This window comes from Kwoniella mangroviensis, chromosome 2 (assembly GCF_000507465.2).
Source record: "Kwoniella mangroviensis CBS 8507 chromosome 2, whole genome shotgun sequence".
In the NCBI taxonomy this organism is placed as follows: Eukaryota; Fungi; Basidiomycota; class Tremellomycetes; order Tremellales; family Cryptococcaceae; genus Kwoniella; species Kwoniella mangrovensis.
The window spans coordinates 1,553,012-1,579,509 of NC_088828.1; the positions used below are offsets into that span (position 1 = coordinate 1,553,012).

The 26,498-nt window shown below is 44.5% G+C and overlaps 10 protein-coding genes across 10 annotated transcripts; 7 read left to right on the plus strand and 3 right to left on the minus strand.

The window, feature by feature from the left end:
- Positions 1-142: 142 nt before the first annotated feature.
- I203_107444 (uncharacterized protein) lies at positions 143-3,538 on the plus strand (the record flags this gene model as incomplete). Its single annotated transcript, XM_065518188.1, has 12 exons — positions 143-595; positions 668-755; positions 825-944; positions 1,001-1,083; positions 1,143-1,413; positions 1,480-2,010; positions 2,106-2,395; positions 2,472-2,511; positions 2,569-2,655; positions 2,712-3,004; positions 3,090-3,431; positions 3,512-3,538. The coding sequence occupies 12 exons, from the start codon at positions 143-145 to the stop codon at positions 3,536-3,538; spliced, it is 2,625 nt and encodes an 874-aa protein (XP_065372918.1).
- Positions 3,539-4,004: 466 nt separating this feature from the next.
- I203_107445 (uncharacterized protein) lies at positions 4,005-4,980 on the plus strand (the record flags this gene model as incomplete). Its single annotated transcript, XM_019145527.2, has 6 exons — positions 4,005-4,101; positions 4,215-4,231; positions 4,303-4,331; positions 4,407-4,734; positions 4,803-4,872; positions 4,943-4,980. 6 exons carry the CDS (start codon positions 4,005-4,007, stop codon positions 4,978-4,980), a joined length of 579 nt encoding a protein of 192 aa, XP_019005346.2.
- A 370-nt stretch (positions 4,981-5,350) lies between these two features.
- Positions 5,351-6,328, minus strand: I203_107446 (uncharacterized protein; the record flags this gene model as incomplete). The annotated part of the gene is made up of 5 exons (XM_019145528.1): positions 5,351-5,403; positions 5,466-5,561; positions 5,629-5,684; positions 5,768-6,199; positions 6,288-6,328. 5 exons carry the CDS (start codon positions 6,326-6,328, stop codon positions 5,351-5,353), a joined length of 678 nt encoding a protein of 225 aa, XP_019005347.1.
- A 1,692-nt stretch (positions 6,329-8,020) lies between these two features.
- On the plus strand, positions 8,021-10,665 carry I203_107447 (uncharacterized protein; the record flags this gene model as incomplete). Its single annotated transcript, XM_019145529.1, has 11 exons — positions 8,021-8,339; positions 8,413-8,516; positions 8,577-8,685; positions 8,759-8,952; positions 9,021-9,111; positions 9,178-9,378; positions 9,426-9,541; positions 9,600-9,695; positions 9,774-9,907; positions 9,989-10,347; positions 10,427-10,665. 11 exons carry the CDS (start codon positions 8,021-8,023, stop codon positions 10,663-10,665), a joined length of 1,962 nt encoding a protein of 653 aa, XP_019005348.1.
- A 1,054-nt stretch (positions 10,666-11,719) lies between these two features.
- Positions 11,720-12,311, minus strand: I203_107448 (uncharacterized protein; the record flags this gene model as incomplete). Its single annotated transcript, XM_019145530.1, has 3 exons — positions 11,720-12,114; positions 12,177-12,207; positions 12,267-12,311. The coding sequence occupies 3 exons, from the start codon at positions 12,309-12,311 to the stop codon at positions 11,720-11,722; spliced, it is 471 nt and encodes a 156-aa protein (XP_019005349.1).
- A 756-nt stretch (positions 12,312-13,067) lies between these two features.
- Positions 13,068-15,050, plus strand: I203_107449 (uncharacterized protein; the record flags this gene model as incomplete). Its single annotated transcript, XM_019145531.1, has 1 exon — positions 13,068-15,050. One exon carries the CDS (start codon positions 13,068-13,070, stop codon positions 15,048-15,050), a length of 1,983 nt encoding a protein of 660 aa, XP_019005350.1.
- A 194-nt stretch (positions 15,051-15,244) lies between these two features.
- Positions 15,245-17,015, minus strand: I203_107450 (uncharacterized protein; the record flags this gene model as incomplete). Its single annotated transcript, XM_019145532.1, has 6 exons — positions 15,245-15,489; positions 15,580-15,972; positions 16,060-16,408; positions 16,490-16,610; positions 16,672-16,773; positions 16,837-17,015. 6 exons carry the CDS (start codon positions 17,013-17,015, stop codon positions 15,245-15,247), a joined length of 1,389 nt encoding a protein of 462 aa, XP_019005351.1.
- A 714-nt stretch (positions 17,016-17,729) lies between these two features.
- On the plus strand, positions 17,730-19,737 carry I203_107451 (uncharacterized protein; the record flags this gene model as incomplete). Its single annotated transcript, XM_019145533.1, has 6 exons — positions 17,730-18,246; positions 18,316-18,430; positions 18,485-18,811; positions 18,881-19,431; positions 19,491-19,546; positions 19,615-19,737. The coding sequence occupies 6 exons, from the start codon at positions 17,730-17,732 to the stop codon at positions 19,735-19,737; spliced, it is 1,689 nt and encodes a 562-aa protein (XP_019005352.1).
- A 548-nt stretch (positions 19,738-20,285) lies between these two features.
- On the plus strand, positions 20,286-22,874 carry I203_107452 (uncharacterized protein; the record flags this gene model as incomplete). The annotated part of the gene is made up of 4 exons (XM_019145534.1): positions 20,286-20,757; positions 20,837-20,907; positions 20,981-22,357; positions 22,464-22,874. 4 exons carry the CDS (start codon positions 20,286-20,288, stop codon positions 22,872-22,874), a joined length of 2,331 nt encoding a protein of 776 aa, XP_019005353.1.
- Positions 22,875-23,789: 915 nt separating this feature from the next.
- I203_107453 (uncharacterized protein) lies at positions 23,790-26,024 on the plus strand (the record flags this gene model as incomplete). Its single annotated transcript, XM_065518189.1, has 10 exons — positions 23,790-24,023; positions 24,113-24,147; positions 24,210-24,233; positions 24,306-24,359; positions 24,420-24,571; positions 24,668-24,720; positions 24,799-24,937; positions 25,018-25,084; positions 25,179-25,374; positions 25,455-26,024. The coding sequence occupies 10 exons, from the start codon at positions 23,790-23,792 to the stop codon at positions 26,022-26,024; spliced, it is 1,524 nt and encodes a 507-aa protein (XP_065372919.1).
- Between the last annotated feature and the right edge of the window lie 474 nt (positions 26,025-26,498).

Genomic DNA, 26,498 nt, shown 5'->3' on the forward strand with positions numbered 1-26,498 from the left:
AGCTCAGCCAAAATGAAAAGACAACAACATCAATCAACAATCAACGATAAACACACGACGACAACAATTATCATCCTCCATCAGATGGCAGTGAAAGCATATATAGCATAGCATTGGTATCATTCCATCTTCCTCATCGACAATGCCTACCGCAATATCATCACCCTCTTCAATATCCAGTCCGCGTCCGAGGGCGATATCGAAGAAACTGTCAGGGTCAGGATCAGGATCTACGACCGCTACACCTTCTGGATCACCTTTACAGCCATCACGGACCATCAACGCACCCCGCAAGTCATCCAGTCTGGCCATGTTGATGAACGACGATGCGGCTGAGAAAGCCAAACGTCGAAAATCAGCTCATTTCGGTGAACTGCCTCCTCCAGCTGGTGAACCTAAAGAAAGACCAGGAGTTGGACCAAATGGAAAGAGAACTGTATCTGCTCTGGCGGTACAGCAAGCTTCGTCAGGTGGTCAGACAATGGCTCAAAGACGTGCAAAGAGATTGTCAGCGGTGGAACCGGCTCAACCGATCGTTAGTATGGAAGTGATGAATACGAATTTTGAAGAGTGGATGAAATTGGCTACTGATAATGTAAATATCATCACCATATCGAATAAATGGTAGATGGCTGACGTGAGCTGATTATACCGATTGATGAATTAGAAAATCACTGCGAACAATACATGGAATTTTGCTTTGATTGATTATTTTGCGGATTTGACTCTTCTAAGAAATGGACCAGATGATCAAAGTGAGTCAAGCGTGGATTTGCAGATGGCTCGATCATGAGATGTACTGATAACCTCGACTCATTTGGTAGGTATCAACTTCCAGAAAGCCTCTTGTACTCTCGATGGTTGTGTCAAGATTTATACCTCGCGAGTGGACAGTGTAGCGACTGAGACCGGAAAGCTGTTGAGTGGTCTTGCAGGGGGAAGTGGTCAGTCTTCATCTGCCCATCTACATGTGCAGACGAAAAAATGCTGACATTATAAGGACATATAGCTGCAGATGATGCGGATGGAGAAGGTGGCGATGCGGATGACGAAGAGGGTGGTGAACCCAAAACAACGCGAAAGGTGAGATTCCATTGATTCGGGAAATTCACTTTTTATGCCGACGTCAATGTTGTTCACAGACGACCAGCCGATCCGAAGCGACATTAGCCAAATCTTTCGCTCAGCTACAGGTCAAAAAGTTCGATCTTGAGTTCACTGTTGATCCGCTGTTCAAGAAAACCTGTGCGGATTTCGATGAAGGAGGAGCGATGGGTTTGCTTATGAATCACCTCGGTGTTGATGGTAAGGGAAGAGTTGTGTTTGATGCTGGAGATGCGGGAGGGGAGGAAGAGGAAGAAGAGGAAGAAGCTGATGAGGAAGAGGAGATGGTGGATCTTGAAAAGCTCAGAGGTAAGTCGTCGCTTCTCCCTTTCACAAGGGTAACTTCCATCGGGCTGACATTTCGCCTCTTTGCAGAATTTGTGCCCTCTGTGCAGGCCGTACAAGACTTATACATATCAGATACTCTCTCTGCATTCAAATTTTCCTCCGACCCAGATTCCGCTGTCGACTTCACCACTCTTTTCAACCTCAAAGACTCATACAACGATGAGGAATATCAACCCTCATACGCCGATGACGAGTACGATGAATACGCTCCTGGATATATGCCTGGGGGAGGTGAAGCTCATGATTTCTTCGGTGACGAAGATTACGATATGGGCCCCTCAGGTGGATTCGATGATGGGGCTTCAATGATGGGAGACGATATGGATGCCCAAGAAGCCTACAGCGGACAGGGTATGGGCGGTTCATTGGCAATGGCCGCTCCGGGTGAACGTCTCGGACCATTCGATCCTAGACGTCAAGCAGGTCACGGGGAGTTGGTGATGGCCTTCGGAAATGGGGATGATGATGCAGAAGGAATGTTTGATTACTTCGATAAAGGTTTTGGGAAATCTTGGGCAGGTGCAGAACATTGGAAATTGCGTAAAGTAACGAGGAAAGGTATGTGCGACGACCCTCATCGTCATATTCATCTCATAGATATATCTATTAGATGAAAAAATAAACGCAAGTCTGACCACTGGTGTATTCTATAGATGCTGCTACACCAGCTGGTGGATCGACCTCTCCCACAAAAACAGCCAAACCGGCCAAAGCACCTTTCACAATTGATTTTTCGTCGCCGTCTACATCTGCTACTTCATCCAAAACCCTCTTCGCCCCCGCCACGAAATCTTCCATCACCTTACCCTCCACGCGTACTGCATCTTCCAGATCCAACAAGAAGACTTCAGCGGGTAAACGAAGAGAAGAATGGTTGTTACCTGATGATATGCATTTCAGTAGTAGACAACTGTTGAGATTATTCTTGAAGCCTAAGTTCTCGGTGAGTCCAAATATTCAGTCATAGAAAAAAAAGATTATCATGACATGAGTTCAAATTGCTAATGATGATATGATAGCTGCGAATGAGAAGGAGTGGTGCAGTGACTCAACTAGCTGGTGAGTTAAAGTTTCCCCGCGAGTCAATAGACTACACCACTGACGTGCCATACCCAGAAAACGCCAACGGCGAGATCGATGAGAACTTCTGGGCTCAGGCTGCTGCCGAACGAGCGGATGCAGGTCTCGAGGGAGATGGTTTGGGTAAGTACAAAGCCATATCCAGAGATTTCCAGCACGGTGTACTGATAATTCCGCAGATAACGACTCTCAGCCGATACCATTCGAAACGCAGTTCTTCCATGACGATATGGATGATGAATACGTGGACGACGGTTTGGACGCTGGAGACTCGGCTAATATGTATGATGCCAATGAAGCTGAAGATCTATTGCAAGGATCCCAGAATATCGAACTGAAAAAGAGTAGACCTGAGAACGTCCACTTCGCCAAAAAAGCTAAGAGAGTAGATGTAAAGAGGTTGAAAGATGACATCTGGACTGGATTGAAAAGTCTCGTTCCGGCTGAGAAGGATAGTTCAGAAGATGAGACTGTATGTTCAAATCATTTCCTTCGTTCTTCTCTTGTCGCATGTAAGTGAGAGAGGCTAATTGGTATTTCTTCTCGGGGGAATGTAGGAGTTGCCCAAAACACCTACGAAAGATGGAAACGAACCGGTCAAGACTTTTGATAATATCATTACATCCCTTCGATCATCTTACCCCGCCGAAAAGATGTCTGAGATCTCAACTTCGTTCTGTTTCATCTGTCTTTTACATTTAGCAAATGAGGAGGGACTGAAGATCGAGACTGCTCGTTACGACGGCAAGGAGAATGAAGATGTTGGTTGTCAGGGGTTGGTAGAGGGTTATGAAGGTGATGGATCTCTATTTGGCTATGGAGCGAAGGGTAAGAGATTGGATCAGGGTGAAAAGAAAGATAGGATAGTTGGAGAGCTACAAGCTATGAGAGTGTACAAGGTGAGTTCGAGAAACGAAGGTCGCAAGTTGCGGTTGATTGAGCGAAAGCTAATCGTTGTATTCTATTATTCTATTGGTAGGATCATACGGCTGGTAGAGCAGCGTAAATGGGAAGCAGACGGCGATCTTGAGCTACGTACGGGTACCATCTACGCCTAATGGATTTCAAGTGATATAATATTTATAGGGTTTATAAGCGTTAAGAGAATCAGTTTCGTCCCATTCATATGTAATTTTGGCATACTCTATGAAGCTTAGAGCTAGTACAGGTAGCCTCGCTGATGGTATGTCACCTCCTTGAGAGTCATAGGGGAGACAGTTGATCGATATTGTGATAGTAGACTATACTACTGGTGCGGTTGCACCTATGGATCGGTTAAACTGCTGCTAAACCGATGATAGGCGGATACGGTTATTTTGTTCAAATGCACCCCAAGGTATCAACAAGTAATTCCAGTTTGTATATAAACATTTACATATGCTTTGACTGAGCAGCTATTCCTTCTCTCTTTATCCCCATTATACACAAGCGAATCGAACCTCGTCAGAGGCCTATCGAAAAGAGAGTGAACGATGTCAACCTCAGCAGCAAAAGTGCGGCCGCCTTTCACCCTCAAAGTAGCTCAGACGAAAGATGAGATTGAAGCTTGTTATGATATCAGGATAGAGGGTGAGTCGCACCATGTCATGAGTCCAGAGGGATTTCAATGTATTCAATGCCCCTTTAGGTACACTCTGTCTGGATCAGGGGACAAGATGCTAACTCTTGTCGTGTCGAAATAGTATTTTCGGTTGAACAGGTGAGATCATGACGGAGAGAAATGGATGAATATGGTAGCTGATATATATCGTACTGTCTCGATGCGAATAGGGATTTCCATTGGATACAGAGATAGACGAGTGAGTAATCCACTGGATATCATCACATCGCTCTTTCTTTTGCAAGTATGAAGAGAGCTGATCTCGTAAGAAAAGATACGATCCCACTTCGATCCATTTCCTACTTACCACTCCTATCCCTTCTCCACCCTCCGAACAGACTCTCATACCGAGCTTGTCCTCACCGACGGGAGGAGAAGGAGAAACGACCGACAAACCGATAGGTACAATCAGATATGTACCCTCTCTATCGAAATTGACACGACTGGCGGTAGACAAGGAGTATAGGAATTATGGGTTTGGGAAAGTATTGGTAGATGGAATGCACAAGTGGATCAAAGATAATGAAGATAAATTAGAAAAAGGAAAGATCGTACAGAAAGAAGGCGGGGAAAAGACGATTAAAGTCAAATGTCATTCTCAAGTGAGTACCAAGGATTTATGAAAATGAAATCACGGAGCCGAGGTACGATGTGCTGACTGTCATCGTAGATCCCTGCTATCCCGTTTTACGCAAAGATGGGATATGTGGCCCAAGGGCCGGAATTCGATGAAGAAGGTGGTAAGTGATTGTAATTATCAGCCTAGTCGACCACAAAGAGGGGATGCTGATATTCATGAATGACGGACAGCACCTCATCAGTTGATGATTTACGAAGTGGAATTATGAGGGATGCATCACCTCATAAGTGAAAGGGTGTCATCATTTAGACGGATGATATATATGGATCCGATAAGAGCAACGATGCGACCTTTAGCCAGCATCGATTACATATCGGACATATGTAGGACCATCACACATGTGCCCATTGACGATCAGGTTGATAGACACGTTTATCAATTATATACATCGATGAATAAAGATGTGACTCAAATGGAAAAATTACGTTTGTCTTCTTCATGCTACATAACACAAGCTCAGAACGAAGAGATAAATCTATAAAGAGGTCATCGGCAGTTGCGAAGCAAAGAAGGAGGAATTTGATATCGTGATAAATAAGAGGAAGTCTCGTCCTGTTGTTGGCAGGAATCCATCAATCTTAGATCTTCTTGGCCAATTTCTCTTTCTTTGCAGCAGCTTCCTTGGCAGCTTCTACAAAATGTGCACGGGGTACATCAGCAGTGCTTCTAGGAAGCATGAACAAATTGACTCACCCTCTGCCTCTGCAGCTCTCTGGGCAGCAGCAGCCTCTCTTCTCCTTCTGACTTCTTGTAATCTGGCTAGATCAGATTTGGCCTCGGTGGTTTTGCCTACGCATAAAATGACATTAGTCAACTGTTCAGTCTTTGATGTGTCCGCGCGAGACAAGTGACTCACCTTGAGCATGTAATTTCTGGTATTTATCTTGAGCAGCTTTCTTCTCTGCTGCCTCACTGTAAGAACAACCGTACATCAGTATATCAATCCCCACTGTCATATCGAATCAACGGCTATGGTCATAGTAAATTAGACATACCGTTCTTTTCTGGATTGTTGGACTACCGCAGGAGCACTGGCTTTCTTCTTCTGTTGTTGCTGTTGTTTTGGTGCCACCTCTTCTTCGCTACTTTCTTCATCTGATTCATCGTTCTCTTGGATAGTAACAGTTTTCTTTGTTTTACCTTGCGCTTCGGCCTTTTTCCTAGCTCTTCTCTCCGCTCTACTTAATTCCTCCTCATCACTCTCAGGCTCAGCCAGTTCTGTATTCCCCAATTTCAGATTAACCTCTTTCATCTCTGGTGCCAGTTCCGCGACTTCAGCTCTATGAGCTGCCGCTCTGGCCTCCTCTTCATCCTCTTCATCCTCTTCCGATGAGGACTCTTCCTCTGACGAAGATGGTTTCTCAGCGAGTCGAGGATCAAGATCACGGGAGAAGTGTCGTCCACCTCCTCTGGATACCTTGAATTTGCTGTGATAATCCCAGAATTTCAGCTCAGCATTGCTCCGCAATACGCATAAGGGTCGGGCATTCGTGAGTTGAAGGCGTATACACCCACCCTCGTCCTCTCGATGAAGTTGGTGCACCACCTCTAGCCATGTTATCTGATGTCTATAAGCGAAATTTCGACAGAATTCGTCGTTTCAAGGCGTAGGTTGATTGTCAAGCTTGATTTCGATCAGGGTGAGATGCAAGATGGTATCGCTGAATCGAGTTGGTGAGTGTCTTCAGCAAGATGGAAGTGAGGAGAAGAAGAGTTGCTGCTGTGGTGAGATTGATGTCCAACGGCAAATCATGTCAAAGATATTTGGTTGAGAGATCAGGTGGAAAATAATTACGTAAGCTCAGGTGGCATCGACACATTGAAAGAGTGGAAGATGACATGATCCTACGCTGTCTGAATGGGCCAGTTTCGCAATATGCCAGCAAGACGATGGCCCACTTGGTGGAATCCCTCACATGGACGGTGCCGCACGAGATTTGTTTAAAACAGATATAGCTGAAGCACCGAGCTCTTTTGGTTGATAGTCCGCCATGGGCTTAAACACTTTGTGGGAACATCTTTTTGGAGCAAATCTTGACCTTGCTGTGCATGTTTCTGATAAAATGTAACATGTAGATCCACGACGCTTGACGACATTCAACTATCAGCGCGACAGTACGAGCCTGCCCTTATAGTGCAGAAACCATTGGAAGTATATGTGACTTCTGCTTTTATCTTTTATCGTTTCCGCGCTTGAAATGCATTCATGCAGGTACTCGGCGGTGTCTAAGTTTCTTGACACAGGTGTAACAGTACAGGAGTTCCAAAGACCCGTCCCTCTCCGTGATTCACCAAGCCTTCAAGGTGCTCCAAGTAGACAGGACCAAAACTCTTGGCCAAGCCTCTCCCAGTAGCATGCGGAGCGCTGACTGTCGCCGCGTGACAACAAACAATTTCCAGCCTACCTGTATGCCACTGATCAAGGATATTGCCGCCAAAATCGATGCTCCATGATATCGGATAACATCAATTAAGCTTGACCGGCCGATCGGAAAGAGCGCTCGGACTTGAAGTGTATGAAACCAGACTTCGGGTCATGTCGGTCGAGCACTAGAAACGCAACTAGACCGTAGGGAATTGGCGCAAACAAGCTTAGAGATCTTGTTCAAGGCATGCTTGTAAGACATCCTGGAAGAAAAGATCTGCAGTTCACGAGCCGACTCATTGATTGGAGCTGGTCGATTTGTTTGGCCGCAGCGAACAAGCCAAGAATTGGAGTATGAACACGCAATCGTACGGCCGATATATCAACCATATCTTCGAAGATGGATACTGCAGCTCAGTCGTGTACCTTCATCGCCAAAGACAATGGAAGGGAAAAGTTATCGACGACTCGGCGCTTGAATTTCCGTAAACGGTAATGAAAAGTTATCCGCTGTGACGGGAGCAGAAGAAAACACGTATTTTAGCGCCGACTTTTCGACATATTCGATCGAATGGAATTTTCGGAACCTGTTCTTTTCAGGTTTCCAAAAACTTCGAATGATGTGCTTGCTCAACAGGTTGGTACGGAATATACAGGAACATCATAGGTCCTCATGGCAAATTTTGACTTTTCTGGGCGGCGTCGAGGCAGAATACCGTATCTGATAAGCAGACCTTACAGGCCATTTCCGAAAACCAGAGAAAAAATTGGATTTTGAAAAGTATATAAACACTGGAAGTATTGGTCTTGTCGTACTAATTAGACTCATACTCATTCTCGTTCACTACTGTACCCATCAACTCCAGATACATAGATACCGACCATGTCTCGAGTGCTAGACAGGATTCCATCTTTTTTCACCCCTAAAACTCCTCTTGACAGAGACGGAGGTGAGGGCGAAAAGCCTGATCTTAAACAATCTGGCGATACCGAGGGCCATTCAGCCCAATTACCTCACCTGCCTCAAAATCCAGATGCGGATGATTCATCTTCGAGTATCGATATCGAACAATCCGAGGGTGTAACCAAGATCGAAGCTTTGTACCTGGTCTTTGGCAATGGTTGGAAACTTTGGACTTTATGGGGTTCTATCGCCCTTATTTGTATTGCTTATTCTCTATCGCAAATGACCACATATGCTTGTAAGTTCTCGATGACAATGATTCTTTCCAAGCTCTTGGGACGCTTTGCTAACGGTCCGATGTACATGAATAGACGCTGCATTCGCTACTTCCGCTTTCGGTGAACATACCATTCTCGGTACGATCTCGGTCATCACCTCGATCATGTCTGGTGTGGCTAAACCTTTTATTGCGAAAGTAAGTCGACCATCAATGCCCTTCAATTATCAAGGCTGATACATGGCATCACTGTCATAGTGTGCCGATCTGTTCTCAGGACCATGGGCTCTCGCCATCTCAGTACTTTTCTATACGATAGGCTATATCGTCGTGGCTTCTTCTCAGAATGTAGGAGCAGTCGCTGGTGGTAAATCCATTTCTCATGGCTATTTGACTGCTTATGGTGGACTGACCGACGTCTTACCCTGTGTAATTTCTAGGTGAGGTCATTTATACGCTCGGGAACACCGGTATAAACTTTGTCTCATCCATCTTATTGGGCGATATCACATCATTGCAATGGAGAGGTTTCGTCAACGGTTTATACTCTTTACCTTTTATCCCTTTCGCTTTCGTTGCTGGTGATATTGCAGCTTCCATCAATGCTTATTCCGTGAATGGTTGGAGATGGGGCGTAAGTCATTGACGCTCTTTGCATCCATCCTTGAAAGTAGATCACGTGCGGGGCTGATCATGCTGCAGTACGGAATGTTCTGTATCATCGTACCTGTCACCATCGCTCCCTCTATCGCTGTACTTTTTTGGGGTGATTACAGAGCCAAGAAAGTCGGTGGTGAGTTTCAACTTATAGCCAGCTATCTCGGGATCATGTTAGCATGATAAGTGGGCCATTATATAGCTCTGTCACTTGCCTCATCGTCGTATGCTAGAAAAAGATTACTCTCCGGAACGACTCAAGCCAGAAAGACCCCAACACAACTTTTAATCCACTACGCACGACAGATGGACGCTTTCGATTTATTGCTTTTGACATTCGCTTTCGGGTGTATCCTTTCACCTTTCACTTTGAACACTACTGCCAAAGGTGGATATACCAATCGTGATGATACAAGTATTCAGCAACCTGGTTGATGTAATAAACTGCAGCCTCGCTCATCGCGTTATTCGCGGTTGGTGGTATACTCTTTATTGCTTTCTGCGCATATGAGTGGAAAGTCGCTTCGCACCCTATCATGCCGAGCAGAGTCATGAACAAAACGTTTGTGAGTTGGCTCATGAGCAGATTCTGCCACAAGGTCAACTAATGATTTCGTCATACAGATCTGTGCATGCTTCATCGATTTCATGTACTACTTCTCAGGCTCGTTATCAGGTGCTTACTGGTCTTCATGGCTCTACATCACCAAAGATTACAGTGTAAGTTTACATCCCTCTTCTGCCATCTATATTTCCCATCAAAGGACTAGCGGTTGACTTCTATTTTCCTTGTACCAGGTTGAACACTATACTTACCTCACGAACTGTTTGACCGTCGGATTATGTTTCTTTGGTTTCCTCGCTGGGGCAGTTCAACGATATACCCATCGATACAAGTATTTACAACTTTGCGGTCTCAGTATCAGAATCATGTCAGTGTCGTACTTCTTCGATACGAATATCCGCCGCGCATACATCTACTGACATGATGGTTCTGCTATTGCTTTTCATAGCGCTCAAGGCTTGGTTTACCTGTCAGCCAGCAAGTCCTCTGCCGGAACAACCGCCACTATCGTCATGGGTCAGATCCTTATTTCCTTAGGAGGTGGTATTTCGGTGATCTCATCATCGGTCGCATGTCAAGGATCAGTCCCACACCAAGATATGGCATTGGCCATGGCGTTACTATCCCTTTGGACTTCGATCGGTGGATCCATCGCTTCTGCTATTGCAGCTGCGGTATGGAACAAGCAGGTCCCAGCCAAATTGGCCTTGTACCTCGGTGATACCCACAACTCGACTGAGCTCGCGGAGATCTTCGGCTCGATCTTAGTCGCTAGGACGGCTCAGCCTAGACCATTGGTCATTCAAGGTAAGTCAAGCTCTGCGATATATATCGTGTATATTCGAATTGCATTGCTGATCATCGTGCTGTATCGTGATTTTGTCAGCTTACAACGAAGCTATCAGACCACTTTACATTGCTGCTCTTGTAACCTCGACTCTCTCTTTGGTAGCAGGAGCGTTCACCACTAACTTCTACCTTGGTACAACCCATAATGCTATCGAGAAGAAGGAAGTCGTATTCAGATCAGCGGACGAGACTGCCCCCGAAGTCGTGGCTGCTAAGGCTAGAGAGGTAGAAGAGAAAATCGCAGCGAGATTAGCTGAAGGCGAACCGAGATATTGAGATTGGAGGTCTTACCTAAACTACACAAGAATTGAAACCAAATTTTCACCGAAGCATCGTTCCATCCACGAAGGAAATTTGTGCATCCGGGTGCTCAAACAATAGGCACTCGATATTTCGTAGATCCATTTTTGACAATTGACACTCATCCACCGATCGATCATTGAAAGGTATCAACCCAAAATATAGGTTTCTGATTTCACTCGTTATACTAGGGGATAAATAGAAATTATAATGCATTCCACTTAAGCGAATGTAACTCTTGTATGAATTGCGACACATTTGTGTGGCGATACATGGCAAGAAGTCGTACTCGTCGGCTGTATAATATGGATACATACATGGGATGACTTAATCAGTGTATCTATGCACAACCTTGATTGCATCTACATCAGTCCAATCAGCCTTGATTATTCTGAGATCAGCCTTCAGGTGAGAGTTTCCCCAGTCAATAGTCACCATTCATTAGTACATATCGTTTATGGGCAGCTTCATTTCCATTTCCAATACGTGATACATCCATAAATATGCCTTCTAGTGAAACTGACGATTCGAGCTATCGTTCTTCCTCACGGCTAGGGTCAGAGCCACATCGTCGATTGTTGAACGACCAAGGAGTTGCCGTCGCTCAACACCTCGCCAGTGCTGTGTCCTCCACTATAATATCGATAATCAGATATACACCACTTACGGTAATGAGGTCAGTCACCGGGATTGTCTTTTCCTAAGAGTTGGCAGATGCTAATGGTCCGGTGAGCCTAGATGCAGACCCACAGCATCTATGCTGCTATCGGAATCAAGGTCTATTTGCCTCCTGCTAAGGAAAGATCGCCTATTGGTGGGCTGAACTCACCTAACAAGCGAAGAAGAGAAAGTTAGGGGTGAAAGGGGAGGAGCCGCGTCTGATTAAAAGGGGGAAACTTTGTAGCGTGATTGAAACGTGATTGAAAGGTGTAATGACAGATACGTCATGGATGACATGTGAAATGCGAATATAACACATCACCATACTATGATACAACCCACTCCCTTTCCCTTTGTTCGGTCCTGCTAACTAGCCACAACACACCGTTGGTTCCTCCTCATTCGTCGTACTTTCCACACCTAGGACTAACCAATCGCAGAAGAATTTCCCTATACCCGTTCCTATCAAAATCGAGAAGATCAAATATCCATTATAGGACATGACCAACAACATCAACAAGTATGCTAAGCCAAATATCGCGACGTGTATCAATGATCGGATGAGTTGCTGTAAAGGTGTTGCCCTTCTAGGACGGTGGTTCTGGAGTTTGATAGATACGTTGGACAGTTGTTTGAGGATCAGTCGATCGTAATCCCGTGATATTCGCCGTAAGAGTTCTAAGAGGATAGCCATGAATACCACGCCTACACACGAGGCTGCGAAGGCTCCTCGAGTTGTGTTGTGCCATCGGGATGAGATGAAGCCTGAACACAAATGTAGGTGAAATTAGCAACTGGAGGGGTGGTCTGAAAAGAGACAGGCCTACATGTGTCTATCACATCCCAGTTCCATAACATCTACGAAGAGAAAGACCGTCAGCCTATACGTTGTATGATTTTAGAACGATGACACTCACGTCAGACATCTGACATGTACTGTTACTTGAAGAGCTCATATCCATCTTGAACCAGGTCTTTCGTAGCTGGGGAAATGACTAAATTACTGGATTTCTGAGTGTTTGTCCTTATGCCTTTCGAAGTTGTACTCTGTACCAGATATATATATATGAGGAATGGAGATGAAAGATCAACTAACACCTGTCTGTTTCACGGAGTCGGATGCTGTCGTCATGCCAACCGTTGTCAACCCATCGAACACTTTTGATCCCTTTAACCGACTTTTTCTCGGATCAGCCAATCAGACGAGATCACCATAAATGGCCGCAACTAATCTAGGGTAACGTCGATCATTTCCCGTAATCCGAGCCATTTAATAATTGCTCCTTTCGGTAAATCTCTCAAACCTACGCTTCGGAATGTCTGATGAATGGGGTTCCTTTGAGTGGGTTTGGGATTTGCCGCGTTCGAAGAGGCCTTTGTGTCATTGGTTCATGAGACCAGCGAAGCATAATTTCGAGAGACGGGATGATGGTTTAAATCTACGTCAATACCTCATGTAGAAAGCGTTAGAAGCAGGAGGACTCTATCTTATGTCTTTCTCTTTTCATCTTTCTTGTATCGACCATATTTTCCTTCTCCACGTAGAACAATTCATAAGGAATCTTGAGGATCCCGTTCACTTTTCTGGCTTGAAGCCTTTTTGAAACCTGGACCCTTGGTAAGTGCTTACTGTCGCTGCATCGATGCTCAAATGTACTGAATCCCAGCATCTATTCAGATACCCATCTTCGTGTCTTCCTGTACAATCAGATTTCACGATGGAAGCTCGATATCACATACAAAACTTTACCGAAGGCTCATCGACCCAACCGCACTGGGGATATGCCGACCGAATCGTACCCTGTACGAACGATGCTGGGTCATGCGAGTACCTGGACGTGGTATATCACTCACACGATCTGGGTATGCTCTATTCCGGTATTTTGTGGTCAGCCATTATTGGTGGTTCGTTATTATGGGGTATAATACATCGAAGTCACACTTCCAATCGAATCACACGGGCGATCAACACTTTCATTCGTAAAAGGTTATTACCCGATATCAAGTTTGGAATCGGACGATATTTCTTTGGTAGAACTACGAGATTACAAGTCTTGGTGTTAGCTTGTTTGACAGTTTATCTCACGATATTCTCGTTTGTTGGAATAAGGTATAAAATATGGAAAACTCCTGTGAAGAATTATCCGGATTTACACAATACTCGATCTAGTATTGGTCCATTTGCCGATCGAGTGGGTATACTGGCCTATGCTCTTACACCATTATCGATCTTATTGGGATCAAGAGAATCCTTACTCTCATTAGTGACTGGTGTTCCATACCAACAGTTCAACTTCCTTCATCGTTGGTTAGGTCATATAATCTTACTTCAGTCCATCGTCCACACGATCTTCTGGTCAGTTGTCGAAATCAAGCTGTACCAACCTCAACCTCTCACCGCCAAATCATGGATAACTCAAACATACATGATATGGGGGGTAGTAGCCATGATCCTCTTACTTCTCCTATGGGGTTTATCATTAGAATGGTCAAGAAGGAAATTCGGATATGAATTTTTTAGAAAAGCACATTATGTCCTTGCGATGCTTTATATAGGAGCTTGTTGGGGTCATTGGGAAAAACTGAAATGTTTCATGATTCCCTCTTTAGTCCTATGGTTATTAGATCGATCGATCAGGTTCATTAGAACTTTCCTAATTCATTATAAGATCGTATCAAATGGTAAAGGGTTATTCGAAACTATTCAAGCGGAGATCAAGCATTGCGATGATGAAGATGTGATAAGGATGGAATTTGATAATCCGAATCAACTAGATTTCGAAATTGGTCAACATTTTTATATATCCTTCACCGATGCGAAAAGAGGTGTTTGGCAATCTCATCCATTCACCCCATTGAGTTTACCAGGTGACAAACATGGTTATCTGATTAGAGCGAAGAAGGGAGAAACTAGGAGAATCATGGGATTGGATAAATCGACTACTCCCATCATCCTTACTGGTCCGTATGGAGTGGATATCATGAGAGATCTAGGAAATGAAGATAATGTTCTGTGTGTAGCTGGAGGAACAGGTATAACGTTTGTTCTACCTGTTTTGTTACACCTTTCGAAATATGGTTTGACACAGGGTCGAATGATAGAGTTAATTTGGGTGGTCAGACATCAGAGGGATACGAGATGGATCGAAAATGAATTGGAAGAATTGAGGAAAGATGGAAATATCAAAGTAACAATCAGAGTGACCAGAGAAATCGCCATACCCTTTGCTTCCACTGGTACAGGTACTTCTACGCCTACTGCTGGAAGCGTTTCATCGAAAGATCTAGATGGATTGCAGAAGAATCAAGGAGATGGTGATGGTGCTATGTTATCTGTATCGTATGACAAGGAACTTTATTCGGAATGTCCTTGTAATCCACCCGTCTACACTTCTTCCTCTTCGTTCTCAACCACACCCCAACCTTTAGATCGAAGTCAGGGCAAGAGCGGTAAAATGATAGATGCTGAGAAAGCTATAGAAGAAGGTATCGAACCTCATCATCGACCCGATCTCCGAATTGCCGTGAAAGAGTTTGTGGGAAGGACAATAAATGGACCTACCGTCGTGTATGTAAGTGGTCCAGGAGGGATGATCAGTGATGTTAGGGATGAAGTTGCGTTGTGTAATGATGCAGGAAGGGTATGGGATGGTGAGGAACGAGCAGAGGTCAGATTGATATATGATGACAGATTAGAATAGATTCCTTAGCATCGGACTTTTGGATTCTGGGTAGTCATGCACACTTGTATATAAAGCTTGGCTATTATCGACAGACTGAGGAAACGGAATCAGTCCCAAGAGACGGCATTCTTAGATGTTAATCGAGTGGTATACAATCATGATTTCAATATCCGTGTATGTTCTATAAATCTGATTATTATCTATTCCTGTCTCTATAAAATACAAAAGAACGAAATCGTCACTATCACCATCGATACAGCCAATAATCCACTGGGGCAGTGCCGTATCGCACCTGATCCAGGATTCTTAGGGGCAGTATAATTGTAACTCGAATCGACACAACCATTATCCAATATCGGAAATACCAACGTACTTGAATTACTGACATCTTTCGGTATATATCCTTGAGCGACCCCGCGCTTGTACGACCAAGTATCTATATCGTAGTCCGTTTTCCCTATGAGCGCCCCCAGAATGTATAAGTCATTAGCTCTTTTTCCGTTTCGTGCTTACACTACAGGTGGGACATAGCTCGAACTATACTTACAGGTCCAATAATACCATCCTCGTGAGGGTTGATCCCCAACCGAATTAGAATCAGGTGAATAAGCTGCCAACTGAGCTTCAAAAAACAACCTAAACCACGTTCTCTTCTCTCTCGAATCATCTTTATTCTGTATAGACGAAGAACTCGAGTTGGGCGAATGTCCAGTCTCCAAACTCCATTCTCCCACTAAGGTAGGTAATATGCCCAATTCTCTGTTTTTCAGTAATTTAGATATGTTACAGACTTTTTCTAAGATGACGTTGTGCGCCAGGTTGTTGAGAGGTTCGAACGCGTAGTATTGGTGAGTATCGATGATGAAATTGTTCGAATTGGATGATGTGGAATTTGATAATGGATTGTAGTCTGACCAATATTGTGGTCCCCAGAATGCATCTGAAATGAATCGCAGGATCAGCCAAATCCTCTCTTTTCCCTATTATTCTTCTTCGATGCGATGACACTAGGATTATATCAACTCACCATGCATGAAAACGTTCATATTTCCATCAACACCACTGATGACCTCCGCCGCATCCGAATAAAATTCCTTCAATTGGGACATACTGAAGTTATTTGATAATCTGGGTTCGTTGAGCAGTTCAATCCCTATAACCGTACTACCATAGATATCTTTCGCGAATTCCTCTGTCAAATTCTTCAATACGCTGATGGATCTTTCTGTATTTGATGTATTCGTAGGGAATAGTACTGGACCGATCAAGCCCGAGTTATCTTGACCGTTCTGAGAACCTGGTGCACCGTGTAGATCTAAGAGAACCGTTAGACCCAGTTCAGATGCCCAATTAACAGCTTGGATAAGGTATGGGTTCTGCAATTGAGGCTATGAATTAGTATTCTTATGATACTTGACGTAGTTAGCGGTGATCAGACAGGGGACTGAAACACTTACCTGTCCGGATACATATGGTTCATCATCCCTTACATCCACAGCCCAGTACCCTATGGGTATACGAACGGAATTTAGACCTGCTGCTTTGATCTCTTCAAAATCATCTCGAGTGAAGAAGGATCTGCCATGATGAATTCAGCTACGGTCTTCGGAACAGCTGAAGGATGGGAGGCTCAACTCACTTCCAATGATCTTCCAACCTACTCAGACACTTCTTCTTACCCAGATCGGCACAGAGGTGATACTCATCTTCCGCACCGTTAGTGTAGATCGACGGCGTGATCCTATCATCGCGAGCGCAGTGTACCATCAGCACAACTCTTACAACCATGCAATCATACACTCACCACTCTTCGGTCAGAAGCCATCCACCTAGATTTACTCCTCTGATCACATCGTTTGAACCGATATCCCTCCGATTTCGATGAAAGTTGCCACTGGAATTGGGTGGTGCAGCGATGCCAAGATGCGCAGTGATCGAAGTGAGTATAGTGAGTAGGACTACAAGCCCATGATGAGTCCACATCCGCTTGCTGACTGTATGAACGGGGATATGATTGTTCCACACCAGTAAGATCAATGTCCATTGAGAAACGTCAAATACAGATAGATACTGTAGATGGATGCGGTGACGTTACTCGTAGACAGTTGATTGACTGCGGGATTCGTTTCTTGGCGCCGGTCGTGGAACAGTGACCAACTCCTTACGTACATGAATTTTGAATATCATAGTCCAGCTGTAGCGTATGCATTATTGCATGGTGTCAAGTAGAATCGTGTTCTAATTCATTCAAATGCCGTTCTCTGGAGCTCAGAGTGTCTCTTTTCCCATGGTGTCGTGAGCTCCACTGTTGGTAGTATCGTCTAATTAACCGTTCGGTCCTCACAACTGAATGTTTTCAACAAGACACGTTCGTTCTTGTATTGCACAACGAGCCAATCTGAGCAGGACAAGCTCTCACAACACCTATGGAGTGACGGCAAAGTGTGTACATATTGTATCCTTGAGATTTGACTGCGTAAGAAGGTGCTGATGACTGTGGAGAAAACCTCGTAGTACTTAAGTTACCATCTTCGGCTACGACATTTGGTTCGGGTATATAACCACAACTGAAAACTCAATCTCAATCTTAATCCCAATGCCAATTTCATTAATTTCATTTTATACGACTACAACTACCACCGACCACTTCTAGTTCTTAAGCTTGAAGAGCAGACGACTCGACTTTCAAGCCAGGAAATGACCCAACCTTCCACCCCACCACCACCAGCATACGACCCACCCCTTCCTCGTCGTCCATCTTCTCCATCGGCCTTGCCGTCTCCTCTGACTTCCCCAGTCTCCCCGCCAGCGACTTACAACCACTCACAGCAGATCAGACCATTACTGCGGAGATCGAAACCATCCCTACTTGACGAACTCCTTCCTACACCGACTACATCCTCATTCGATCGTAACGACCCATTACCCCACGTAATTAGAAGAGCAGGATCGGTAGCTGTCATTGCTATATTCTTACTTTCAATCACATTCATGGCTTCTACCAGCTCCTCCTCAGCCGGTATACTCAAGGATGGTTCGGTAAGTGGGTTGAGAGAGGTGTTTGGATTGGGCAGTCAGGCGAATGTGGGCCAGTGGATCGGAGATTTGACCTCGACAAATAACGAGGATGAGCAGGATACTACCCTCGGCGAGGGTTATAGTAGTGATACGGATAGTGAGACTGAACCGAATGATCAAGTCCGGCCTGATGTCGGTGAGTTGACTGGACACCACACATAAATCCTCACACCATTGACATCTACTGATGGAAAAATGTGTACAGATTTTGATCATTATAAGATGCTTAAGACATTACCCCCCGGTACTATCGACGTCAGTTCTGCAGGACAGAGGTTAATATTCATTGGTGATATACACGGATCATATGATCCTCTTATGTGAGCAGACCATCTCTTTTCTTCTGCTTGTCGATGCTAACAGCTTGGATTTAGACGATTAATGGACGATATATCCTATTCACCATCTACTGATCGTCTAATCCACGTTGGTGATCTCATAGCAAAGGGATCGAAGAACAACGAAGTGCTGGAATGGATGAGGGAACGACGTATATTAGGTGTAAGAGGGAATCATGATCAGGCCGTCATCCAGTGGAGAACTTGGATGGAATGGGCTGGCGGCTCAGACGGAGATTGGCAAGCTTATGTGGATAGTCTGAGTTCCGACGATGAAAAAGCTGTGAAGAAGGAATTGAAGAAGCAGGGAAAAGAGTTTCCGGACGGTTGGAAATGGAAAGGAGAGCACTGGAAGATTGCCAGGTGGGTCATTTGCGTCTGAGAGCAATTTCATTACTAAGTGAATTTTGTCTGATTTAATGGATCTTCTAGGAACCTTCCTCAAAACCTCTACTTATACCTTCTGGAACTTCCTCTGATTCTGCATCTCCCATCACTACACACCATCGTCGTCCATGCTGGTCTACTCCCTTCTGACCCTCTAAAATCATCCTCAGCAAATATTCAGCCCTTGGTGCAATTTTCCAACCTCACTTCGGATATGGACGAGGAAGCGATAAGGAACTCAGAAGAGGTATCAATCATATTTGACGTACCTCAAAATACTGTTCCATGGAATTTACTCAATATGCGAGGGCTTTACGTGAAAGGCAAGAAGAAAGGCAAAGTGACCAAATCAGGTAAGAAGGGCACACCGTGGAGCGACGTATGGAAGAAAGAAATGAAGAGGTGTAAAGGAAAGGGAAAATGGCTCGTTGATGGTATGGGAGAGACAGAGGCGGAAAAGATTCATGGTGAAGATGATAAGATTGAACTTCAAGATGAAGATAGAAAAAGACAAAAACCTGGATCCCCGACTGTTGGACAAGAAGAGGAGGGTGATCTGGGTTGTTCTCCTGTGACTGTCATTTATGGACATGCTGGTGAGTCGCCATATACATGAGTGCTGCTTATGATGCTAACCTGTCATTTCTATACGTAGCTGGTAGGGGATTAGATATCAAACCATTCAGTAAAGGTATAGATACGGGTTGTGTTGTAAGTTCTCGCAGTGTGATGGTGAGAGATGATGTGTGCTCATAACAATCTGTGGTAATCATATACAGTACGGCCGTCAACTCACTGTACTGGTCTTGGGCGATCTGAAGGGCCTCAAAGGCGAGTCAGTCAGAGTAGGCGATCATCAAGGTATCTTAGTCGACGTGCAGTGTGGTGAGGGAGGTATTTGAGGTATGATATGGGATATATGACATAGAATGGAGCTTTAGACTGTAGATCCGTAGATTCGCAAATAGGACACTATACTATTACTGCATGATGTTGTATTTGTATGTAAAGTGTATCGTTTGGTCCAAGTCGGGTTTCGCATTCCATTCGGTGTGAAGCCTATTTACTCTACACGACATGTCTCTCATCCATTAGGATTGCTGCACAGCCCATATGCAGTGTTCTTGTATGGTCCACGGATGATCTTGAGGATCAATCTCAGTATAGTATCACAGCAACCCAGGATGACTTTCGAGTGCTCAAGAATAGACATAGCAATATAGTTGTGCCAATCAGGCTGTGTACTGCACAAATATCCTTGACGACGCCCTTTGATACTGTTGTTGTAGCGATGTAATACGTATCATAGTGTCAACTTTCAGATCTCACACCCATGACCAGGATCAGGTCGATAAGTATGCTTGCTTGGCATTCAACCATGTACAAGATTATCATGCACACTTAGAACCATCGGACTATCGTGATTGTTCAGTCACAATATCATTCGAGTATGGGTAGACCGACACCTCCACCAAGACTACCTTCCTTGCCTTCCAATCCTCGTCCTACTCATAGCGTATCGTCATCGACTGCTCCACCTCCCACAACTCCCAGGACAATCTCAGAAGCACCTTCAACCCCTAGGAGAAGTCTTCCTGCTACGCCGCGATCACATGTTCCACCTCGAAAGAGCGGTTCGACATCCGGTCCGAGCGGGGGTGGTACCTCCTATTCTGACTTGAATGATTCTCTGGGACTCGATGATATAGCTGATTCAGCCGGAGAAGGATTACCGGCGTACCTAGAAGAAGCGGACGAGAATGAGGTAACCGTCGTGGAACCCACAGGAGGAATCGAGCATGTCTCTACGCCTCAAGCTGATCAGGACTTGGATCAACCTGTGCAGACTGATGAACAAACGCAGGGTGATAATGCGGGTAGACAAGGTGGAGCATCGAGATTTGGGAGATGGAGAGAATGGGGTGAGTACATGCTTCATGCATTAGACATTGCCAGCAGGGCGATAAACTGACATCCGGATATGGTGGCCGTGGATGAAAGTCGAGAAAAGAGCTGTTGAAAGGTTCGACAGTGATCCCGATCGTCAGGCGAGACGAAATGTTCGACGTCAGGTAATTAACATTCTACCCCGTCTACCTTTTCGAGCTCCTGCCTAAATGCTGACAAGTCATGTACATCTTGTAGCTCCCCGAACCACCTCAACCACCATCATACAATGACACCCTCCCATCGGATTATCATCCATTCTCTTGTTCAACTTCATCGCCCGCTCAACATATACGATACCTATCTGCCGGTGCAAAACCAACTATACTACCTAACTCCGCCTTACTTCGAATCGACTATGGACGATCCCTTGAACCTCATTCAACGTACTCTATCAATTGTGCATATCCAGTGCCGAAGTCAAACCTGGTAATAATGGGTACTTCTCATGAGTTGAAAGTCCTTAATACCGATCTGATGGAAAATACAACCAGGAATATATGGTTCAATTTACCCGTATGGGAGATACACCCTTTATCCCTTTCTACTTCTTCTAGTAAAGGTTATATAATCATGCTTGTTGGTGGTGCAGAGGAAATTTCGAAACCGACTTTAGATTCCAAGCCAAAACGAAATTCTGGTACTCAAGTTCGAATATACAGCTTAAAATCACTCATCTCACTAGCGAAGTATTCTTCTGTTCAACCTGCTTCTTATCTCGGGATAGACCTCTCGTCACACAAGGGTAAGGAGAAAGGCAAAGGTAAATCGCGAGACAAAGATGGTGTGGAGTGGACGATGATCGATGGAACATCAAGCATATCCTCAATGTCTCAACACCAATCGAAGGACGATTTAGTCAAAGCTTGGTCAGATGATTATACGATTTTACATTCTGGCAAACCCCATCAAAATCAGTCTCAGGGAGATATAATGTTGATTACTAGCTTTATATCCCAATCTAGGATATTCGTTGCGGTTGGTACGTCAAATCATGTCATCGTGCATGGTGCTTTCCCGCCTGTTCAAGATCACGGATCTCAAGAGATGCTTGAAGAGCAGATTAGGTTTACAGCCTCGAGAACATTCTATTTACCTTGTCAACCACAACATATCTCGTTTTTGCAATTACCTTCCCTACCTGATTTACCAATCTCACCTTCCCTCTCTTCCCTCCCATCTGAACGAGGGGGAGGGGCAAGTGTACTAGACGATTCGGCAAGTCTTTTTTCATATGATGATAGGGCATCGATCCGAACGGGCAATTCGAATGGCAGTTCAGGTTCAAATAATCCACCAGCATTTAACGATAACGATGAGAATACAGAGAATCAAATACCGAGTTTAGGACTATATGTTAGTTTTGGATCGAAAGCCTGTTTGATTCGAGTCAACGATTCTACAGTGTTAGATCTGAAGCTCAAAACCTCGAGCGGCTCGACCAGTGTGATAGGTCTGGGGATGGGAGGAGGAGGAGGATCGAAAGGTGATTGGGGAGGGTTGGAAACTTTGAGATTGAAAGGTGGTGGTGAAGTTTACGTGATCACGAGAGGTAAAGAGACGTTTTTGTTTTCCGTGAGTCATGACTGAAATATCCTCGTCTCACATATGGTACATTCATCTACTGTATATGTCAGAGGAATGGTCAGGATATTGATCCCGTGCTGTTTTCATTGTTTAGGCACCATTCGATATCCCCTCTCAATCCAATATACCCCTATACACAGTATTATGGCCCGAATCACCATTTTCCTTATCAGCTTCGATCGAATATTCCACTTCACTAACAAGACAAAGCCAAGACCAAGACGGTGGAGAAGATGTGAATATCAGGTTGATCTCTACTTCTTATACTGGAAATTTACATGTCCAACATCTGGATTTCTCAACGGGCAGATCTGGAGGAGGAAGTAAAGTGAAATGTAAACCGTTTGGATCGAGTGTATTGGGTAATCTGGCGAAAGTGATCATGACTGAACAGAATCCTCAAGAAGATCAAGAAGACCCGAAGGGTAAAGAAAGGGATGGTTGTTGGGTGAGATATAGGAGGAAGGAAGGTGATTGGAGAGTCATAAAGCTTGAAAGGGAATAGTGAAAGTAATGTATGTAGCTCATCATCGTAATCGTTTCAAGGATGAACTTCTGATCGATGACTGTACTGATCTGGCGATGCGTAAGATTAAACCGACTTGTGTGCTTGGACCGAACGGACGGTTCACTGGAGCGACGAAATGACTTGGCTGAAACACACAGACACTCGGAGAAGCACATCCCGGATATTGCGGATATTCGGTTAAGAATGTTACAGATAGAGATAATGTTTCATGTACTGCTTTGACCTTTGGCTGACGATTTACCCTCTGTTAGTACTGGTACACAGGAGCATTGATTGTTCTCCTTCACTCGCAATGGTTTCAGAGAACGTTTCCGGGATCCACCTGATGTAAACCGAACACGTCAAAGCTTTGTGGCCTTGGCGCCAATACCAATCTTCATGCCATTTCATGTCGTGTTAAAGACCTCCTTTCCAATCATCCGATTGTGTGATCAAAGGTATTATACAACATCTCGAAGCCACAAAAAGGATGTTCTCATTCATGAGGAATCTAAAGCTTTGATCACATTAAGGGGGAATTAATATACCTTTGTTCTGTCTTATCAACTTATCCAATAATCTACGATGAAAAGGGTATCATATTATATCAATGACCAAAAGGCGGATTGGATGAATGAACATATATAATGCCTCAATCCCATTTTTCCTCTCTCTTGATCTATCATCTCACTCATTCCTTCTCACTTCTCATCTTCGCCATTATTAAGGTTTCCGTATCTTTTGGAACTTATCTAATCTATCTAATCCAATTATCGTCACTCTTTCACATAAAATCGACATTCATTCCATATTCTACCTTGCCTTTGGAATTCTTCTCTCAATCCCTAATTTCATTTCTGAAATAACAAACTTTGTAGAAGTGCAGGATCACTTCTTTTTGATCTACTCACCATGACATACTCAAAATCTATTTCCGGTCTACTTCTATTCTTAGCTCTTGGGGAAGTTACGATGATCCAAGCTGCCTATGATAGTTTGTTGTTCACCGAAGATTTCTTCCCTTTGATCAACTCACGTCTCGATCCTATCGTCAATCCTGGTAAAGTCAGTGGGCACGTCCATCATGTAGTGGGAGGATCAGCGTTTTCCGCTTCTATGGATTATGCTTCAGCTAGACAATCCAAGGTATGTATTGTAAAATAGGATCTGACTGACGACGCATATGACATGGGTGAACTGTAAGGTGGCTGATACTGGTGGATCACAATTAATAGTGTACCTCGTCGAACCTTAATTGCGATTTGTCAAAGCGAGTTCTACCTTTCGTTGACAAGGAAAGGTTGGTGTGCTAATTTCTTTCTGGTTGGACAGCTATTGGACGCCTCAATTGTACTAGTAAGCGTGTCTTCGACCTTGTATGTGGATCCAGGTGGTACGACTGATGAGCTGTAATGTGATCTCGAACAGCAAGTGGAGAAACGGAAGTTACACTGCTGTTACAGGAGACGGCATGACAAATTAGTGAGTGCTGTGGAATATATCATTTCTTCATTCGCTTACCCTTTCGTCTTTGCACGATAGCTGGAAATACCCTCTGACCAATGTAGACGAAACAACTCCCTTCGCATCTATCCCGGACGACTTCAGGATGCTGGCTGGTGATATTAAGCGAGACGACTACGATCCGAACAAAGCTGTTAGTTGGTTATGCGTAGATGCTCAATACAGTTATGGCAAGTTCAATACTGTACAACAAACAGGACTTTGTCGGATTGTTCATCTGTCAATCGCTGATCGACTTGCTGTTTTGTGTGGCTTGACTTGAATAGATTATACCGACTACATTCCCATGGACAGAGAATGTCTCACGCTTCGTCCTCAGGTATGTCCAAATACTAGATAGGAAAGCATCCGTCCGGTGTGGAAATGTTTATCTGACCAGAGGTTCGAACCATTCCAGCTTCACTTCCCCGAATGTTGGAATGGGGTAGACTCGTACAAGGAAGATAACTCCCATGTGGCGTATCCTATCGATGCGAACCCCGAAGGAGGTGTCTGTCCAGATGGGTTCAAGAAGATTCCTCATTTGTTCATGGAAAGTGTGTATAGTTCTCATATCCCTATCAAGAATTGAGTGAACAACAAATGTTGATTTATATGGGTCGTACGTATCTCACAGGCACATACCATTTAAAAACCGAAAACATCGGTGAAGGGTATGAATGGTATCCTGGTTGTTTGGTTCTGTTAGTGATTCTCCCTTTTTTTCCCATCTTCTTTCTATGATCGATACACTCTTTTAAATGATCTAACCATTTTATGCTGTCTCTTCCATCACAGGGCTAACGGAGATAACAATGGGTTCTCATTCCATGGCGACTGGCTTAACGGTTTCCCCTCAAACTTCTTGGTCGACGCTTTTGACCAATGCTATGATAAAGGTATCGGGGAATTCATCAAGGACTGTCCGTACATCACGCAATTCAGAGGTGATATAGGTAGAGATTGTGTGACCGAAGGCGATGTTATAAACGAAGTGAGCTGTTCCACCGACGAACAATGTAACATAATGATGTCGACTGTCGATGAGAGACTGACCTCATTGCTCTGTTTCAGCTGGTCGGTCAACATTTCGCTATCCCAGCTTTACCAGGAAACAACCCTGAATACAACTCTTCCAAATACTCTGATAATTACCCCAAGGGGTCCATACCGGGATTCACCGAACAGGCTTCCATCGTTAAAGCTTCTGATGCGACTGGCGGGTTCTGCGTTACCGGTGTTTGTACAGATTATGTCGGCGGAGATGCTGTCGCCCAAGATGCTGCTGCGGCAGCTACTTCTGCTGGTACCGGTACTGGTACTGGTAATTCCACCGCTGATATGTCTTCCTCGATTGCAGAGGTACCAGATGCCACTGCATCAAGTGCTACAACTGCCGATTCCGCTACTGCTGCCACTGCGACTGGGATATTATCCTCAAACTCAGCTACTGCTACAACCAGCGATCTAGGTCTCGATGCTACCATGTCGATCCTACCCATGTCTTCGATCGAGCCTGTGGACGCTTCTGAGTCACTCCCTACCTTAGGAGCGGTTGAGACTAGTGCAGCTCCAGCATCCACTACGTCCCACAGATGGGGAGGTAGTAGATGGTCTAATAGATCAGGTAAGAGGAGATTATAATCATTGACTGAAATCGATAGAAAGAGGAGATCCACAGACCTGAAAAGAATGAATGCAGATGGAGATTTGTTCAGTAGTTCACATACTTAGTCATATTGATTGTAAATTCGTTTTCCAGGTGAAAACCTATTGATCCCCTATGATTATATGCATTGTGGACTGTAATCCGTATTCCATTGAATAGGTGATGATGTCCCGTCTTGGGAGAATCTCGGTGTATATCGTGTGCAGCTAGTGTTTTTGTATCCCCACTCAAGCTTTGGGCATTCTTTCATCGCTCATGATCGCTTTTCCTGCTGTTGAGCCAAGCGAAGAAAAGGAACCGAATCATATCATAGGGTCTGTGATTGACTATGCTGATGCCTCCGAAACTCATATGTTCAGTACAGGCCAAGGAATGCTTACAAAATGTCACCATAGTATGTTTGTTCGTGCCTTTGCGGGCTCGCAAGTTCGGTTCCACAATCTCGACGA